Below are 20176 nucleotides of genomic sequence, written 5' to 3'. Positions count from 1 at the left end.
GTTCTATGGGACTGGCTCCATATTGAAATTTCTGCGTGTCAGGACCTGATTTTTGGTCACTTCCGTGTTAAAATAGAGCAGGCTTGGTGTTACTCCGAACTACTGATTCTTCAAGCGCTCTGTGTTTCAGTTGTTGTGTTTATATATCAAGGTCCGTGAAATAGAAGGAGCCAACAGCATACAGTTGGTCTCTGTAGTGTAGTTGTGCAGGTCTCAGACCTTTGCTCAATCCTCCCCTTTCCAAGCACTCAGGAAATGGATTTCTAGTTGCAAAGGAAGGACACAGCCATGCTGGAACGTGACATTTCCTTGCACATCCTTGGATATGTTATGTGTGAAGTCTGCAAGAGTCCTGCCCTGAAATTCTCAGCAGCCTGAGCATGTTGGAGATCCATTACCATAGTAAGGGAAGCAAGTTATTTTTTCAACCTCAAAGTAATTTTCTCTTCTCTGGGAGAAGGTTTCTACCCGTCCAGTAGCCCTGATAATGCGTAAGAAAAATTACATTGAAAACCACTTTCCTTCTGTTTATTAACAGTGAGTTGTTTTACAGTTCTTACATGCTGTTGTCTTAATTTGTTTGTTTCCACAGGCTACATTTAGATGCTGTTTACAGCAATAAAGAGAATATTAAGTTTGATCTAGAGTTCTGTCTTAATTCACAGGATGAGATGCGAACAGAAGCTCGTCGAAAAAATCTCCTCATTCTAATTTTGCATTATTTAATGGAGGAAGGGTATGTTTTTTAATTAATAACACTCTACATTTCTCGTTTGGTGTGTGTCTGACCTCTTGTAATGTGTCCTTCTGTCCTCTGTTGGCTGGATGGGCAGCATGACCCTTTGGTTTGACGTGAGAAAGAGGTAAACTACTATTACATGTCTTGGCAATTTACTTTGCTAAATTGTTTCAGTTTCTGGAACAAAAACGTCCAATATAATTTAAAAATAATTCAGAGGAATCAGCAAAGTGTTTTTTAAAAAAGTTTATGCTTTTACAATAAATAGTGTTGTGGACAGGTTAAAAATATCATATACTTACTAATGATATTGTTTGGTTTTCTCTCAGAAATCAGAATAAGATAATGACTCTCAGTTTTTTGATCTTTTTTTTTTTTTGAAATTACCAGGTATGTCAATGCTGCAAATGCTTTGGAACAAGAGACGAAATTAAGTTTGCGTGGCTTTGAAGTTTGTGACAACATTGATCTTGAGACAATTTTGATGGAATATGAAAGCTATTACTTTGTAAAATTTCAAAAGTATCCTAAAATTACCAAAAAGGTCCTGGACACTGGTATGTGACTGTTTTCCAAAAAGAAAGCTTTTGTTTCTCAAAGCCTAAAATGTGTATTTGCCTGATATACTTACTGCACTTTTTGTGTATGTCAACATTTAATGTTTGAACTCTGTCTTACAGTTAGAAAGCTATAGTTCTAGCACGTAGGACATAAGAATTGAGAGATGGGGCTTTGAGCTCTTCTGCTCTTCCTCCTCTCTTTATGTAGAGGAGCAAGAAGGTGATATATTTCTGTCTTTGAAAAACTGCTTTGATATTGGAAAATGTCGTGTAATCGCAAAGTATTATGGCATAGATGTTTTCACTTTCTTCTCATGGGGAGAGAACAGTAAGTTTGTTCTGTTTTGGATTTAGTTTTAGATTAAAACGAACCACTTAAATGAAATACTGTATCTTAGCTCATCCAAGCTAGTGTTTAAAAGTTTATCACCACTAGTCTTATTAACTGTTTATTTTGCACATTTACGTATACATATTCATGTAAAGGTAATGTGCCAAGTAAGTAGTTGGTTCATTTCCTTCAAAAAAAATTTTTTAAAAAAAGCTGAGGTATAAATTAATGATACAGAATAAGGCAAACCAGAACATGAGCATGCTGTTGTGACTCTGAGAGCCTGAATGGTTTTCTAATTAAACACAAAATGTAACCTAGAGAAGCCATAAGAACAACTGTATAAGAATCAGTTATGAAGAGCTTGGAGGGTACAGAGAACACCAACTTCTCTACCTATTTGTCTTGTAAGAAAAACATAAGCATCAGAGAAGGGGATGATTGGCCAGGGAACATCTCTGAGCCGTTGTTGTTGTGTCATACGGCTGCCAGCAACTTTGAAATTGGAAGTAAATGAAATATTATATGAATATAATAAAATTGCCCATATAGGTGAGACGATTTTGAAAGCTACTAAAGCTGTTAGTCATCATTACATTCATGGTGATGTGGAAGATCAGTGCGAGCTGGGAGCAAGCATTAACTGCATGAAAAAGAGATGGATGGCTAGAACATATTGATTGACTTTAATACAAAGAGGAGCAGTCTTGCAGGACAAAACCAAAGGGATTTGTTATGAATCAAGAAGGAGAATGTATTACAAAGTGTCTGTCACATGCTTACTCAAGCTGAGTGGAAACCAAGGCTTGATCCACAATCCAAATGAAAAAGCAATTCCCAAAAAACTACTCTAGACACTTACAAGCTCTCAGCACCCATTTTTTGGTCAGCAGAGCTACTCAGACAGGGGATATTCTGCCGTTACCCACGCTCAGAATTGCGACCATGCTGACAGGGATGCATCATCTTTCTTTCCCTGAAGCATAAGCAGCCTCCTCCCTTGCACGTGGTTTGCAACCTGCCTTGAATCGTGTCCGTGGTCAGATCGTGGTGCACGCAGGCCAAACAAAATGATTAGCATGGTGCTCTGTTCCTGCTAAATTCCTTGCAATACTCTCGGCAAGTCCTGCAGAACCAACTCGGTCGTTTCTATGCTGCGTCGCAGTTCGTTGTGTTGTAGATGTACCTGCAGGATTACAAGCTTCACGCGTGGGCTCTGCTGCCTCTAAGTGCACTGTGTTCCCAAGCTCTTCCAGGGAAAGATCTTAGGAAGGATTATTTCATGTCAGTGTATAAGAATCTGAGTGGAAGAGCATTGTGCAGAGAATACAGGTAGGAGGTATGTTTTGAAACAAGTAGGTGCATGGTGGTATGATACAAACTCTCAGCTTTATGAGTTCACATCTGGGCTTTGTGAGTTTGACATCTTGTGTGAAAAAAAGCTTTTGTTTGGCAGAAATTGTTTCAAGTGATAGAAGTGAAAAAAATAACATAGTTTGATAACCACCATTGCAATGTGACATTTATGCTGACTTGGTATGTTATGCATGATAAAATTACTATTAAGAGGAGTAAGGCAAATTCTTATTTCCCAATTCAGCAGTGAAAAAAATATTAGCATTAAATAAGCATTCTATGTGACATATTAAATTAATTTATTGTGCTTAATCTAATTTCTGGTAGTGTCCATTTTACTGTGAAAATGATATTGATTTTAAAATGTAAGCAAAGAAACCAAACCTGAAGCCAGACTGCTCTCTCCAATATCAGTTTGTTTTCAAAACATTATTGCAAGTTTGCATTGCTTATAGTCATGCTGTTCCTGGTTATGCATTGTTATTTCTAAGGTCATTAATAGGTGCACAAAAATATTTTTGAAAGGGAAAAAAAAATCATGTTGCCCTTTTTAAATTATTTTCCATTTTAATATTAATTTTGCCACAGCAGAAAATAAACAACAGCTGAGAACTGGAGGAAGACCAAGAAGGTAAGAGAAATGCGTAAAGTCTTTTCTGGGCAGAAAAAATTCCTATAAAAGCAATATGCAGCATGGTTAAAATAGTGTTGTGAAACCATAGGAATACTAAAGCCTAAAGTCACTCTGCTGACTGCATGGTGCATTTTTTTGTATCTTTTAGAGGAACGTAGAGACTTATTTCCCAAAACTTCCCCTTTTACAAAGCTTCTGCAGTGTGGATAAGGTAGAGTGGCAGAGTGCCATGTTTGAAAGCAGTAAGCATTGAGCTTCTCTGTGATTGAAACTGATTCCCTAACTTCAGTGGGAGCAAAATTAGCCCAAAACTGCTTTATTTGAAAACTCTGCTTTTTAATCCTTTGGTATTTCGAAGGAAAAAAACTTGTGAAAGCCTTTCAAGATACTGTTTTTTTTTGTTCTAGGGCAGCAAGCTCTTCTCAGAATCTCCCAAGGCTCAAACATCAGACAGAGCAACGACCACTGTCAAAAACTTCACCTGGGAGTACAATGGAATTTAAGTCATGCACCAAGGAGAGCCCCATACAGGTGTAAACATGTTTTATCTTGGCAGCATTACAGTTGAAATTAATGTGATTTTAATTTGAGAGACTATAGGCAGCAAGAGGATGTGAGTTACACAGTTAATAATTGTGTAACTAATGACTTTTACTAGTTATGTGATTTAAGGATTATAAATGCAAGACTTCAGGAGAATATGCTTTCTGGCTGTGAGTTGGGGAGCAAGTCACAGGCAAAAACTAGAGGTAAAGGAATCATATAGTCCAACCTAAACTGAAAGCAACCAGAGTTTTCCCATTAACATCAGCAGGTTCATCCATTAGTGCCAGAAAGCCAGACAAATAAACCAGGTAGAAAGTCTGGTGTCAGTTGTAAGCATCTTCACAGTGCATAAGGTGTTTGAGCTTGGGGGAGTAATTTGGCTTTGTAATTTTCAGATTAATGAGTCTCGTTTTGGTAAGATTATTATGAAAACTACTTTATTACCATCCCTTACAGACTTAAAAGTCCTGTCCATATTCCTGCATAGGGTGGATCTCATCTCTGATCAGTTCTCTCACCCTTTAGAAAAAATAGTTTTTGGACACTACAGCAATGACTGCTATGAAATGAATGGCTCCTGATTTGACATGCTGTGCCTTATGTTTGCCTGTCATTTCCACTGTTCATAAGTGTTACTTCTCATAACTATGCACAATGCAAATTTCTACAACTTAAAATGGAAGCTCTGTGCATGAAATAACTTGAATGCTAAGCTCTAGAGCCATGGCTTTGACCACTGCTGTCACCAGTCAGATGAAGCCTAACTAAATGTGCAACGGTGTCTGTCTGACAAATGTGGGACTACTGTTGCAACTTCCATGTAATGGTACAGTTCATCTGGGCATGTATGAAGAGGTGGGATGATACCTATAATGGAATGATATCTGCAACTCATCTACTTGGCAACACATGTGTTTTAAAATTGATTTTTCCTTAGAGTAACGACAGCGCAGTTAGTCTGGAGCAATCTGACTTCGGCTTAAGCATCTCAGCAATCAAAAAAACTGGAGGAGACAGCACTCACCCAAGAAGGGCTGGTGGAAACCTAGTAGGTGATTTATGGTAGAAATGTGTACGTAGAAAAACACATGAATTTTTTTCACAAATACCAAATGCGAGCTTTTTATGTCTATTTTTGTTTAAAGTGTTCCTGTATAATTAACTGAAGGGTCAATTTTATTATTTAGGTTGTAGTTCTTTGCATAGGAGGCTCTGCTTGCATTAAATAGTATTTCAAACATTGTCAAGAAGGAAAAATATTTCTGTTTTTAAAACCCAGTGGTAATAGCTAAAACTGAAGATAAATTTCAAATTCCTGAATGAGATGATAAGAGGCTCTGCAGTTAAATTGTTGCACTGACTGAGGACATGTGTGTTCTTTTCTCCTTGCTACCACAGATTCTGTGGTAAGTTTTTGCCATATTTAGGACTGTATGTGCAGTAAGGAAACTCTTTGCTGTAATTGCAAGCAAAATTTGGCCCATTGCAGGTTTAACAGTAGAGCTACCATCATGGTAAAGCCTATAACAACGTTATTTTCTTCTTTAGGGCCAAGTAATTGACTTCCATGAGGCAATTCAGGATGCTGTCAAAGTATCATCAAATGGAATAGCCTTGAACAGCCTTAATTGTGATCCAGATCCATCAGTAAGTGTTTCTGTTCATATTTCTATCCAATGGATGTGAACATCAGTTTTACATAACCAGGAACAAAATAAAATGCCACAATGATGTTGTCTTTGTTCCCAAGTGCTAAAAAAGGGCTTAACTTTTTGAGCAGTGTATTTCCTTCTTGAATGGACAGTCATACTTGATACTAGTCTACTTTGTTGACAGTCGTTTACTCTTTGAACATGAAAGTAGGCAACAAATACAAACGATACCTTATGATTCACCAAAAAAAAAAATAATTGCAGAAGCCCACAAAACTTCTGGGGGTGAAATTCTGGTTCCTTTGAATTCAATACGTTATTTAATGTTCACCTCAGGTGAGACAAGAACCAGAGTTAAATGGCAGAGATAGAAAATTTTCAGTAATCACTCTTTGACACAAGCCATAGCTTCTAGGACAGTGCATCCAGCTTACTTGGTGCCACGCTGCCTGGCAGCTGCTGCACTTGAAGAGACTTTCAAAGCAGAGAATGTGACAATGCAGTGATCCATGGTTACGTTTTTCACTCCCCTTAATCTGTGTAGGGCATGTTTAGGACTGCACGTGGAATAAGGGAGCTGCTCATTGTAATGTTAATTCAGGATTAGATTATCATAGAATCATAGAGTGTTTTGGGTTGGAAGGGACCTCAAAGATCATCCAGTTCCAACCCCCCTGCCATGGGCAGGGACACCCTCCACTACACCACGTTGCCCAAAGCCCCATCCAACCTGGCCTTGAACACTTCCAGGGATGGGGCAGCCACTTCTCTGGGCAACCTGTTCCAGTGCCTCACCACCCTCAGAGGGAAGGATTTCTTCCTTATATCCAATTTAAATCTCCCCTCTTTCAGTTTAAAGCCATTGCCCCTTGTCCTGTCACTACACGCCCTTGTCAAAAGTCCCTCTCCAGCTTTCTTGTAGGCCCCCTTTAGGTACTGGAAGGCTGCAAGAAAAAGGGATGAATCGGATTATGTCCGATGAAAAGATGAGTTACTGCAAATATGGCTTCCTTCAAAATCTTTATTATTATCCATATTTTTACAGCTTTGAAAGTTGATCTTATTACTATTTATCAGCTTTTTTTAAACTATTTCATAGTTCCTCTATTTAAAAACAATTGAAGTCTGACAAGAACTTGTGTTTGTCTTTTTTAGGAACGATTATTGAAACCCCTTAGTGCTTTTATTGGCATGACTGGTGAGATGAGAGAGCTTGCAACAGTCGTAAGCAAAGTAAGATCGGATCTACATTTCACTTGTATGGAGATGTTGGTTATCTTTGTCATCTGAGAATGATGTTTGCTTCTTTTTACTGTCACTGGTAGTGCTTATTCTTGAATGTGCAAGCTATTTTTCTTACCATGCGATTCCCAACAAGTAATTTCTTTACATATAACAATGTTTTCCTGACACACAATAGGAGGAAGTAATTAAGACTATTTCTTTCTAACGGGCAACATATAATCTAATCATGCTGTACCCATGGGACCGTCATAGCTTTTCCCTTTTTTCTTGCTGCTGCAGAAAATGTACAATACTTCACTGAAAATAGAGATTTAAATGTATTAGCTAATACCAACTAAGTGTACCTACTAGATACCATATACTCAATTTATTAGACACTGATTTTCCCACGTTGTTTTTAATGCTGGTCCAGTGCCTTGCATTGCACTGCCTGCATGAGCCTGGCTCCTTGTCTTTTCTTGCGTGACGCAGTTGAGACACGCAATTACTGCAGGCTCTGCGAGCAGTGCCCTTCCCTCATCCCAGCTGCATGGGCAGCACCAGTAATAGTACCCTGTGTCCCAAGGCAGACCGGGGATTCTTCCAGGATGGGCACATTGACACCCAGAGGGAATCCCAATGTTGTCAGCACTGTTACATTTCACTTGTGGGTCGAGGTGCAGTCTAGCAAATGGGCCTCGGGCTACTGGGGACCAGTGGCTACAAAATGGGTATACGCTTTGCTGGCGTCACCTCCCAAACCCCGCTTGGTGTTTGTCCAAAAGGCTTCCTGCTGTCACAATGTTTGATGGTGTTGTGACTCGTTCTGCGTATAAGCATCAGAAATGGTATCAGCTGTTGCTCTCGCATACCTAAAATCAGGTGTTCTAAAAAGCCTGGAACACTTCATAGACTGATTTTAATAGCTGTATATGGCCAAATTTTCAATCTGCAAGTTTTGCATTTGCAGTTTAATAGAGCTGAAGTCTTAAGAAATTTCCAACCTGAACATAAGGAAATTCTCATTCTTTTCAGTTCCTGTCTGGTTTTTAATTTATGGTAAACCTTTAAAATAGTGTCGTTCTTGCTGCTGCTTTAGCAAAAAGCAGTAGGGTTGCTTTAGCCTTCGTTATGGTATGTTTTTGAAATTGTGCTTCCTAGTTGCTATGGTAATCAACACTGTGTAAATCAATAAAAATAAATAGCATGTGGTATCTATTTCACAACACAATCTAATTTAATTTGGAAACAGTTATGGAAGTCTCTACTTAGTATCATAAATCTGATTCATCTTAATTTGCTGTTAATAGAAAGTGTAATCTACTCTATATAAATAATTTTTCTAATTGTATTAAATCAAATTTTCCCCTCGGATATAAGCACATAATTTTTCTTCAGTCTCTGAGGACTGTTTTTATTGGAGAGCAGAATTTATCCCAAGTATTTGTTTTGAGGATATAATGTTTTCTGCAGAACAATTAGTCTCGGGAATGCAAAGCCACGAAATATGACTAAGGCAAATAGAAAGATTCATAGAAGATTTTGAAAGTTTGATGAATTAAGTGAAATTAATTTAGTGAATGCTTCAGGGCATAAACTAATTGCCGACTATCTTTTGATAGGTGCTTAGGGGAAAATTTTCCTATTGTTGCAGAGCTTCTCACACCTTTTCTTGCAGCATATAAAGTATTGCGTAGTGTGGAGTAAATAGCAATTTTTCACTGTAACTTGTAACATAAGTAATAGGTGCAGCCATAAAGTTACTGAGCATCAAGTTTAAAAGAAACAAAAGTATTTTCACATTGCACGTGATTAAACTATGGAAATCATTACTACAGCATAACCGTGTTCAAAAAAGAAGAGAAATTCACTGAAGAATGAATGTCAAAGCGTGTTTGAACTCAAAGACTAAGATGTAATTTTAATTATCAAATTCCTTCAGTTGCAGATTTTCAGAAGGTGGATGTAAATATGAACCAACATGTCATTCCTATTGCTTATACTTTTTTTAAACATCCAGCACTTGCTATCAGAGACAAGATGTTAGCTTGGTGAACCTTCGTATCATGATAGCTCTTCGTATGTTAGTTGGTTACTAAAACCAGCTAACAGAAAACGGATCTGAGAAACAAATCTGCTCAGCATATACGTTTGCCAGTGTGTATGCTCTTGGGGAAACTAGGGGCAAGGCACCTAACAGCTCTGTAGAAATGATGGCTGTGTGTTCTTCCCTCTTGTGAGCTGCCTAGTACGCAGGATTAAATAATACAGTTTGCATCACTTAATGGCACTATTACTTTTTAAGTGAGGTGATTTACTTTACCCGAGGAGGTTATCCCAGTGCAGAAGAACTTAAGTTTTGCTGACAGGATGCCATGTATGTTGCAGGCCATTTATCTCCATAATCCAAACGTGAAGTGGGACGATATTATTGGACTGGATGCAGCTAAAAGGCTAGTCAAGGAGGCAGTTGTTTATCCCATAAGGGTAAGGCACCAAATAGTTCTGGGAAAACCAGTGTTGGGCTCATTACCATTTTCCTTGTAATTACAGTGGTGTTTTAGAGTTCTCACTATTTCTGTGCTTTTGTAGGCAGCTCATGTTAGAGCTATTCCTGTTCCTGTTTCATCTGACAATGGCATATGCATTTTCCTACAGGAAAAGAGCCTTTCAATCAATATTAAAAGTGTAACTGTAAAATTGGGTCCTATTCCTCGGCACCTTTGTCAATGTAAGAGGTGCTGGATTCGGCCTATATTAATTCAACAGAAAATGACTTACAGGAGAGAATATCAAACCAATAGCATTTGAAGGATTCACTTCATTTCAAGGGGTAGATTCAGTATTCTTCTCAGTACTCAGATCATATATATTATATCGTATCGGAGGGTTTTGCCCCCTCTCATCAAATTTCTTAGGTTTCCTGAATGTGTTGGGATCAGTGGGGCTAGGGGCTAGAATCCCTTGCATTTTGTTACAAATCATACATTTTTAGTCCCTGAATTACTTTTTGGTTTCCACAGTACCCCCAGCTGTTCACAGGCATTCTGTCTCCTTGGAAAGGACTATTGCTGTATGGACCACCAGGTATGAAGAACTTTATACCATATCCATTTGTTTATCACTACGTCTGGTTTTGTCCCACGGATAAATCATTTACGCTAATTAGATCAAATGTGTTAATAAAGAACATGTTTCAGCAAGGGATGGAACACCCCTCCTATGAGGAAAGGCTGAGAGAGTTGGGGTTGTTCAGCCTGGAGAAGAGAAGGCTCCAGGGAGACCTTATTACTTTATTGCAGCCTTTCCACACGTAAAGGAGGCTTAGAAGAAAGATGGGGACAGATTTTTGTCAGGGCCTGTAGCTGTAGGGCAAGGAGTTTTAAACTGAAAGAGGGTAGATTCAGACTAGACATAAGGAAGAAATTATTTATGCTGCGGGTGATGAAACACTGGCACAGGTTACCCAGAGAGGTGGCAAATGCCCCATCCCTGAAAACATTCAAGGCCAGTTTGGACGGGGCTCTGAGCAACCTGATCTAGTGGAAGATGTCCCTGCTTATGGCAGGGGGTTGGACTTGGTGACCTTTAAAGATCCCTTCCAACCCAAACCGTTCTGTGATTCTATGCCTTTTTTAATTTTGGTGTTTTTACCTGGCTGATTGTAGGATGAAGGTAATTATGCAAACATTTGCGTTGTATTTCTTTAGAAGAGTGAATTTCTTCAATGCTGTTGTTTGTAGGTACTGGAAAAACTTTGCTTGCTAAGGCTGTTGCCACAGAATGCAATACTACCTTTTTCAACATATCAGCATCCACCATTGTCAGCAAGTGGAGGGGTGATTCAGAAAAACTTGTCCGGGTAAGAATTGTTATCTTATTCGTTAAACTTTAACAAACATCAGGTTCTCACTTAGAAAAATGGAGTTTAACATGGAACTGGAAAATGAGTATTCCTCTGATACTCATAATCTTTCCTGTCCTGGACAAAACATGTCCATATGACTGTTCAGCCAGTCTCCATATGGCTGTTCAGCCTGGAGAAGAGAAGCCTCCAGGGTGACCTTATTGAAGCCTTCCAGTACTTAAAGGGGGCCTACAGGAAAGCTGGAGAGGGGCTTTTCACAAGGGCGTGTAGTGACAGGACAAGGGGCAATGGCTTCAAACTGAAAGAGGGGAGATTTAGATTAGATATAAGGAAGAAATTTTTCACTCTGAGGGTGGCGAGGCACTGGGACAGGTTGCCCAGAGAAGCTGTGGCTGCCCCATCCCTGGAAGTGTTCAAGGCCAGGTGGGATGAGGCTTTGGGCAATGTGGTGTAGTGGAGGGTGTCCCTGCCCGTGGCAGGGGGTTGAAACTAGGTGGTCTTTGAGGTCCCTTCCAACCCAAACCGTTCTGTGATTCTATGACTCTGATCATACCTAGGTCTTAAAATGGGAACAACATTACTTCAGCAGAATTCTCACAATGGATTCTTGCTGTGGAATTTTGGTTCTGTGATGTAAGATGAAGCAGATGTCATGCAGGCAGCAAAGATTTTTGACTCATTGAATAAGAGACAGGGAAGCAGAGTTCCCAACTAAAATACTGTTTGCTCAGTGACCCCTTCAAAGTGCTTCACATCCTTTCTGCAAGGCTCAGCTCCTAGGATCCCTAAAAAAAAAAAGTTATTTTATGATTCCCATATTCCCTACTATTCTTAGTCTTCAGGGCACAGGATTGTCAAAGAATTCCCTTGTCACAAAGGTATTACAGTCAAACACAGGTGTAACGGTGTTTTAAGGGAGGTGGTTTGATGGTAAATGAGTAAATGTATTTCTGCATGTAAACTAGGAAGTAGAATGCACGGCTCATCTGTGGTACAGAAAAATTCAGGGATTCAGGTGTAGCATCCTTGCCCTAAGATGCCCATGATGTCCACCATTTCAGTGTGAGAGATCCACAGGTTCTTCTGTTTCCATTATGCTCATCTCTTAGGCTGTGCTTCAGATAGATACAGAGCTCTTGAAAACTAATAATTGTAACAGATTGCACTTGGCAAACGGCATTACGAGCATTGTTAATCTGTCTTGAAATTTAGGCAATGCCTGCAACATTATTATTCTTTACGTGTCCTCTGTCCTTCAAAATGGCACATTTTTCTTCTGATATTCACCTCCTACGTTATTGATTCTCTTAAATTCTGTCTCAGTAGCTTCCTAGAAGTTTCCCTTCTGGCTGGAGTAGGGATGGGACAGTCTGTTTTTTGACACCACTATCCAAAAAGGTTTTTGTGAACGTGCTGCAGCATTTGGAATGGTATAGAATTCGTGGCATTTAACCCTTAGCTGAGTTTTTGGCAGAATCCAGAAATGAAATGAGATTGTGGATTGGGACAGCTCTACAAGAAGTGTTATGTGAATTTATATCCTAAAACAACATGAGGCTAGTGCAGGAGTTTTCTGAAGTTGTGTGAAGTATATGTGGGGTTTGTGGTTATTTGGAGGAATGTTCACTTACCCTGTTTTTCTAAGTACTCGGCTGTATTGGTGTGATTTTATATTTTAGATTTGTAGTAAAATTGTGGACAGGTCACGGACTACTCGTGACCCTAGGCAAATAGTTTAAACCCTGCGCTTCATATCCAAAGTGTAGAAAAGAATACATATTTTTTTAAATTTGGATTTTTTAAGTGTTCAGATTAAAAAGTGCTGGATTAATATATATTGTTAGTGATATTTATTTAGAAACTCAAAGAACACTTCACTGAAGAAGAGCTGACAATATGTTTTTACGGCTAATATAAGCCTCTCTGTGTTTACAGAAAAATAGACGAAACTTCTTTCTCAAAGGGCAGACCCAGATTTTGTGTGTCAGCTTAATAGCCCATTTTTCAATCTTGATTGTTCAAGCAGTTTATGTTTGTTTTCACCAGGAAAATTCAAAATAGCTGCTTGATTCTTATGAAGAGAATCAGCACATTTTCTTTCATTATGGCTCAGCTGATTTTAATCTTTTTTTTTCCTCAAATCCTTAGTTAAAAAACTACAAATGGAGCAACAAAAAAAGATGGATGTTTAATCTCTGGTAACAACTTAGGAGTTCCCAGAATGCTCGGATGGATAATTTTCTTCTATCCCATTATTCACAGGGTACTCTGATAGGATTTAGCCAGAAAGATTTACATATAAAGACAGGATTACAAGCCTGTGTTCTTTCTATCTCCTTTACAAACCTTTCAGAATTTCAGAGGATTCAGGGTCCCTCAGCCTACCCAGAGCTTTTTCCCAGCAGATATCCCTTTTTGTCCTAGAAGTTTGGAATGTAGGTATTGTTATTGATCTTCTGTGCCAGTGGCCCTTAATGCCTTTTCGTGTCAATGTTCTTGTGAATTTTTTCTGCCGTGTTTACTCTTCTCTCTGAACAGGTGTTATTTGAGCTTGCCCGGTACCATGCTCCTTCCACAATTTTCCTGGATGAGCTGGAGTCAGTTATGAGTCAAAGAGGCCCTATTTCTAGGTAACTGATGAGACCACTTCCTACGGCTTTAGGAGTGTATTTGTCCCCCTTTTACTGCATCTTTTCAATAGTGCACGTTTAATCCTACAGTGTGCCCATTAGAAACAAATCTTGGCTGTGCTAAAGCCTGAGACTGCTCCATCAACTTCAACAGGAGCATGACTGGTCCCCTGAAAGACTTGTCTTTTAGATTTTTTTGACATTATAATTACTTTGAGTGATAGCAGTAATTTTCTTGACTCTTTGTTAAGAAATTCTTCTTTTGTTCTGTTATCACCTTTAGGAGCCTCGTAGTGGTCGGAAAGCCTATCGGATCTGGAAGTGCTGGTTTATGGAAGCGTTGCGTACGCTGTGGGGGTTTAAAGAGCGAGGTGTAGCGGTCGTTTCAGTCATGGTAGATGAGATCAGTAGAGAAGCAAGAGTGAAAGACAGGTTGTGTGAGGATTAGCAAGGGACTATGGATCCAGCAAGACAGTGGGAAGGAGGGAGGTTTCAAGAGTGTCCAGCCAGTGGTATTGTATTTTAAAACAGGAGGTTGGAAGTGGAAATAAAGGCAACGGGGAGGAAACAAGAGATGACTTGTTAGAAGTGAGTAAGAAGCAGCTGATTTTGTGACACTTTAGACAGATTTAGGTGTAGCAGGCTAAGATGGAATGTACGTAGTGGAGTGGCGTTTCCATTGATGGGACAAATTTTGGTGGCATTGTCAGGACTTCCAGAAGCAGGATTGTGAGGGTGTTATTATTGTCAACCGTGGTGTAGACAGTTTATAGTTAAAAACAGATGGAAAAGGTTAGGGGTGGGGAAGAAGCAGGAGAAATATAAAAATATTGTTATAACCATCAGGAGCCAATTACAGTGGATTTATGTACTGTAAATTATATGCTCACAAAGATTTATAAATAGAATGTGCCGTATCGTAAAGATGCAACTTGTACTAATTGTCAGTTAATAGCTATATATTATGGGCCAAATTTTGCCTCCATATACACTTTTAAAAGCTCTCATTAACATCACTGGATTATATATTTTAATAAGGACTTTTGTCTAAGATTATTTAGTTATTTTTACATATCCTTATTAAATATTGACTTGGCACTGGTGCGTGGATGCCTTTGCAGAAACAAGCCATTAAACCTGAACTGTAGCTCTTACCATCTAAGGCCCTGATGTTTTCTCTGGGTTTGATCCAGGAGTTTCCAAGAACTCCACATCTGGGACCAAGAGTTCAAATCGGTTTCCTGCAAAATTGGTTACCTGGATCACGGCCAGAACTCTTAGCGCTTTGCTTAAGTTCCCCTTCTCTTTTTGAGGAAGGATCCTTTCTGTGTGGTCTCTGCTCCATTTTTAAAATTAATTTCAATACGGCATATTTTTCTGTTTGCTTTTGAGAGAACATTTTGCAAAATATTGAATTCAATAGTAGTTGTGTCTGCTTGTGGCCACTTAACATTCGCTCGGAATAAAATGCCAGTAGCTGCCCTGAATAGGTAGGTGTGTTAGTTATTTAATGGCATCTATCACATTATAAAAATTCTCTTATAAGGATCAATCAATCAGAGCCTTAGCTCTTTTCCAGTAAATGCCAATGTTGCTTGGAGATTAATATGAAGGAAAAAAATAAAAATAAATATTTTCTTTGGATTCACTAATAGTGAATTCTCCTCACTTTAATGCACTGAGAAGAGTCCATTTAAGTAATCATTAGAAGCTTGATTTTAATGCTTAGATGTTAGCTAATGGAGCTTAATCATGCTTTGAACTGGGGCAAAACTGTGACAAGGGCTCAGTTGCTGTGAATGACACTGTATAAATAAAGATGATTACTTTAATGCACTGAGCAAATAATGTTTCTCTGAATCTTGGTAGTGGTGAACATGAAGGAACTCGGCGGATGAAAACAGAATTACTGGTGCAGATGGATGGCTTGGCCCAATCTGATGATCTTGTATTTGTTTTAGCAGCTTCCAATCTGCCATGGTAAGAGATCCAGAGAGTACATTTTGAATACATTTGCATGAGCTTCTAAGCACAGATAAAGATTTTATTTAGACTTTTGCAGAAAAGCCTTGATATTTGGTTAAAGCATTTAAAGATTAATTTGGAGCTTTTACTTTTAAACTCTACAATTCTTGCTATTTGTGCCACATGAGAATAATCCATAATAAAGCCAACATATGCTGGTGCTACCAGCTGCTAATATTTAAAATGGAGTATTTGACTTTATAGGCAAGTTATTTACTATGTTTAAGCTAAGAAGGGTTTCAGCCTGAAACTGTAAGGTGCTTAAAACATCTAGTGCTTAGAAGGATACTCCGTAAATAGGAATGTTGGGTTTTGTTGATACCAGACGTTTTAAAATTTGAGGGACAAAATTCTTCAGTTTCTTTAACATAATTTATAGTAGAAGAATAAAGGGCTTAAGATTGAAACTAGGGCACTTCATTGTGTTGGTTCTCAAAATGGGAAGTATATTGAGAGCGAGAGACAGGAGAAGAAGAGATAGAGAGGTAACATTTGTAGTGTAACAGCTGTGGATGCTGGGGGAAGGCCAACAGACAGCAGAAAATGGCCAGCTCGTGTGCTTTCCTCAAATAGTTTCTCCCCTGGCTGCTGTCAAATCCAGCACCTTGATCTGGCTTGATCATTCATCTGAACTAGTACAGTGAATATTTTTCCTTCGTACAAACCGTTATCAAACGGTTGCAAGTAGTACATGGGGGGAAAACAACGGCTGTTGGTTGAGCAAAGCTGGTTTTAACAGTCTGATCTGTAGCTCACTGTTCATTGTCCAGAGTAGAAGCCAACACTTGTACAGGGAATTGAAGCACATTGCTGATGGGCTTGTTTCTGAAGTTAGTTTTCATAGGTCTGGAACTAGTCGGTGTATTTCTGCCTGCCCCGAGGTTCCTGCTGCTCCTGGGCTACTAATCCATGAAATCTGCAGTAGATGAACGTCTCTTTTCCTGCTGAGAAATCTGCGTGTTGAACGCAGAGAGGAGAACCTCAACAAAGTAAACTGCGGAAATTGTCTGTTTGGTGAGGCAGATACCTGCAAAAAAGATGAGTTAGGCATAAGAAGGGTTTTCTCCCATGCTTACTCCACTCCCTGAAGTCTACATGAAGCAGAGAAATAAAAGGTATCTGCTGGGGGCAGACTGAATGCCTGATGTTTCTGCAGTTTACTGATCATCAAAGCACTGAGGTCTGTCTTGATATCCATGTCCCTAAAGGCACGCGGACCTCAGGGGGGCTGTTCACCTCTCACGTGTGGAGGTGGTCAAGCTGGGAGTCCAAAAAGGAGAAGACAGCAGCCCTGTTTCCAGGGAACTTCAAACTGTGGTCTCTGAAACGTTTGGTGGAGCCAGTGGCAAGTGTTCCTAGGAATACACCTTGTATAAGCAGCGGCTCGGCAGCATTTCAAGTGGCAATACTTGAAATTTGGCTGAAAGGCACGTTGTCCACATGAGGCTCATGTGCCCGAAACCAGCCGGGAGCAAGAGGGAGCTCTGCACCCACAAAACCACAGGCTTCACTCCTGGATTGTTTTTCATGATTACTGGGTTTTGGCTGATTCTCATGAGGGCTGCCATAGGGAGACACGTTGGAGAACCCCCTCTGTGTGACTGGAGGGCTCTGGGCTGTGCTCAGCAGGCTGTTGCTGGCCGTAGAGACCGTTCAAGTTTGAATGACAGCTCCTTGCTTTTGAGTACTTACAGAAAAGCATCAGCTTCCAGTGCATTTTTTATTTGCTGTAACATATGAATGCACTTCTCAGTCGTGTCGCACCACCTCATGTTCTCTCACAAAGTGTGTGGGAATGATTTATTCCTTTCATCAGCTTACCCCTCTTTTTGGCAGGCCTGTCTGAAAGGCCAAGGCAACAGGCAAGGAGAGTTAAACAACAGAAGTGGTGTTGGTGCCTCTGAATTGAGGACCACAGGTAATATTTTCAATCAGTCCCATGTGGCCCGTAAGTCTGGCCCATTTCAAAACATGTTGGTGCTGAGAAGCCCAAGTCCAGAGATGCAGGAGGATGTGGGTCCCCGAGTCTTGATGGCTCTGTGGGTAGCTCTGCCATACGGTATTTCCTGCATGATGAACAAAGGGGTTTCTTACCCCAGTCCATCATTTTTCATGAACTTTGTGGGCAGTGTTCACACCACATGATTTTGGCACCTAAGGTAGAAGCCAGGTTTCCTCTGCTCTGAGACTGTCAACAGTGAAACGACGGATGTAGGAATTCAGAGCAATTGAGAGACCCAGAGGGGTCAGCTCTGTTCAACATCTTCATCGATGACTTGGACAATGGGACAGTTCACCATCAGCGAGTCTGCAGATGATACAAAAGTGGGAGGAGTAGCTGATAGAGCGGAGGGTCATGCTGCCATTCAGAGGGACCTCGACAGGCTGGAGGAATGAGCCCACCAGAATCTCATGAAAGCTCAAGTGCAGGTGATCAAACACTAGCATAGGTTGTGGAGTCTCCATCCTTGGAGATGCTCAAAACCTGCTCTGGATGTAACCCTGAGCAACCTGCTCTGGCTGACCCCGATTTGAGCAGGGGCTCAGACTAAATGGTCTCCAAGAGATGCCTTCCATCCTCAGCCATTCTGTGATGCTTTAAATCAAAGCAGGGGCCTAATCTTCAGTACCATAAGAATGTAAGAAAGCCTAAGGGGAGTGGTCTTCTAAGGCAGGCATAGAGGCATAGTTACTGCCTGAAAACAAGTGGTGTGCTACCCCTCAATATTCCTCATTAAAATTAGATAAATTAAAATAAATACCTAAGAACTCACTTGAGAATTACACAGTTCTGTGACATAAAGGCTGGAGTTCCTGTCCATTACAGGAAGAGATCCAGTCCACCTCCATCTGCAAGCCTGTCTTTCCCTCTACGTTTTCTTTCCTAATGCAAAACCTTATGTTTCCCATGCAGTCGAGGAAGGATGCTTCTGAAAGCCACCAGGCAGAAATCTTTCCTGCTGAAATTCAAGTGCCAAAGAGGCAACACATTCAGAGGCTTTCATCAGCCTGTCTCTGTGGCTTGCCCACGGCTTTCAGGGTCTTCAACTAGGAGAACGGCTGTGTGGGCACCTAAAATTTATGTAGAAATCAGATGTACAAGTTAGGCTGGTTCTTACCCTGGCCCAAAGATGTGAGTACAATGCTATTGCTGGCCATTATAGCTGTAATAATGGAGTGTGTGTGTCGATTTGGGGGATTTATGGCTTGGACAAACTCACGAATTTAAATCAATACAAAATCTACCCCATTTTGTGTTACAGTATCGACATGAAAGGAACTGAACAGAATTTGATTTAATTATGTTCCAGCTGTTTAAGAAAATCCTGAAAAATAAATAGCTCCTGTGTGTGTGAACAGTTAGGTTGGAAAGATAATTAATACATTAATAATCCATTTCCCTCTTTATGGTTCATTAGTAACACAGTATAAATGTTTATATTATTGTAGTATCGTTACCCTTTTAGAAGGAGAAACTCAGAGCAGTGCATTGCACCTTCCCATGGTCTCTTAAATTATCCTGTGAGTAGCTAAGCTTCATATGTCATGCCACAGCATGGTGGTGTTAAAAAAGATCAGATGTCTTTACAGGGTCCATGTCTTTCTACGCTGGTTTGAAAGGAAAAACTGGGTGTTTGAAACCTGCTGAGGAAGAGTTCAGAGGTAGCAACTGGTCTGAAGGTTGCTGTGTGGCTGGTGCTGGATCTAGGGATCTTGGAGATGTGTTAATTTAAGTGTGAGGCTGACCTCTCCCTGCATGCTGTGGCAGAAAGAGATTTCTGTATGTGTCTTGTTAACGTGTCTGCCTGATGCAACGGAGCAACTCTCTCTGGAAAGTCATGCAAAAATTACAGAATACAGTGCTGAGTGTTTTACACGTTTGATTTTGAATCATTTTGCAATTCTGAAGTGCCAATTTCTGCAAAATTGCTTCTTTGAAACATCAGAAGTGGCACATCTGTTTTTTAAGGTGGATCAAAAATGACAAGATTTCTATTTTGAGGGAACTGCTCCCACAGAAAGCTGGCAATCTGTGTTGATACCGGGGTGGCAGCTGAGACATTGTGAAAGGTCAGCACTCGCTTTTGAATGTTTTATACCTGAGAGCTTAGAATTTCCTTTGGGACTTTTTCAACATTGCTCATGGGCAGGTTGGGTTTTGCCCTCCCTTCAGCAAATCCAACCTTTGAGTGTAATGACTAAGCTGTCTGGCAGAAATGTGCCTACTGCAGAGAATATGCTTTAAGAGGAAAAAATTTTTTACCATGAGAGTTGTAGAACACTGGAACAGGTTGCCCAGAGAGGTGGTGGATGCTCCATCCCTGGAGACGTTCAAGGCCAGGTTGGACAAGGCCCTGAGCAACCTGATCTAGTTGGAGATATCCCTGTTCCTTGCAGGGGGTTTGGACTAGATGACCTTTGAAGGTCCCTTCCAGCCCTAACCATTCTATGATTCTATGATTCTATGTGGCTGAGGATGCGCTTGGAAAGGTGTTTTAGGGGGATGGAAAGCTAGTGAAAGCCAAGAGCATCTTACATCATCACTGAAGCTCACAGCCTCAAGGGATTTGGGAGTGTCTGCTTCCAGAGAGGTCGGCTGAGTTTGAACCC

The 20176-nt window shown here is 40.2% G+C and overlaps 1 protein-coding gene across 3 annotated transcripts in view; it reads left to right on the top strand.

Moving 5' to 3' along the window:
* KATNAL2 (katanin catalytic subunit A1 like 2) overlaps positions 1-20176 on the top strand; it is a 35183-nt gene that overhangs the window by 8764 nt on the left and 6243 nt on the right. Inside the window, exons 2-13 of one of the 3 annotated variants that reach the window (XM_086629127.1) lie at positions 666-736; positions 1130-1296; positions 3578-3617; positions 4028-4151; positions 5104-5199; positions 5715-5813; positions 6974-7051; positions 9431-9529; positions 10066-10129; positions 10786-10904; positions 13449-13540; positions 15410-15520. In XM_086629127.1, the coding sequence (XP_086485253.1) occupies positions 666-736; positions 1130-1296; positions 3578-3617; positions 4028-4151; positions 5104-5199; positions 5715-5813; positions 6974-7051; positions 9431-9529; positions 10066-10129; positions 10786-10904; positions 13449-13540; positions 15410-15520 (1160 nt within the window). Of the gene's footprint in view, positions 1-665; positions 737-1129; positions 1297-3574; positions 3618-4027; positions 4152-5103; positions 5215-5714; positions 5814-6973; positions 7052-9430; positions 9530-10065; positions 10130-10785; positions 10905-13448; positions 13541-15409; positions 15521-20176 lie in introns of all 3 variants that reach the window. The other 2 variants (XM_086629126.1, XM_086629125.1) reach the window with 2 other exon arrangements.

This window comes from Tauraco erythrolophus, chromosome Z (assembly GCF_009769465.1).
Source record: "Tauraco erythrolophus isolate bTauEry1 chromosome Z, bTauEry1.pri, whole genome shotgun sequence".
Lineage (NCBI taxonomy): Eukaryota > Metazoa > Chordata > Aves > Musophagiformes > Musophagidae > Tauraco > Tauraco erythrolophus.
Note: the sequence above shows the minus strand (reverse complement) of the source record. Positions and strands in the feature narration are given on the sequence as shown.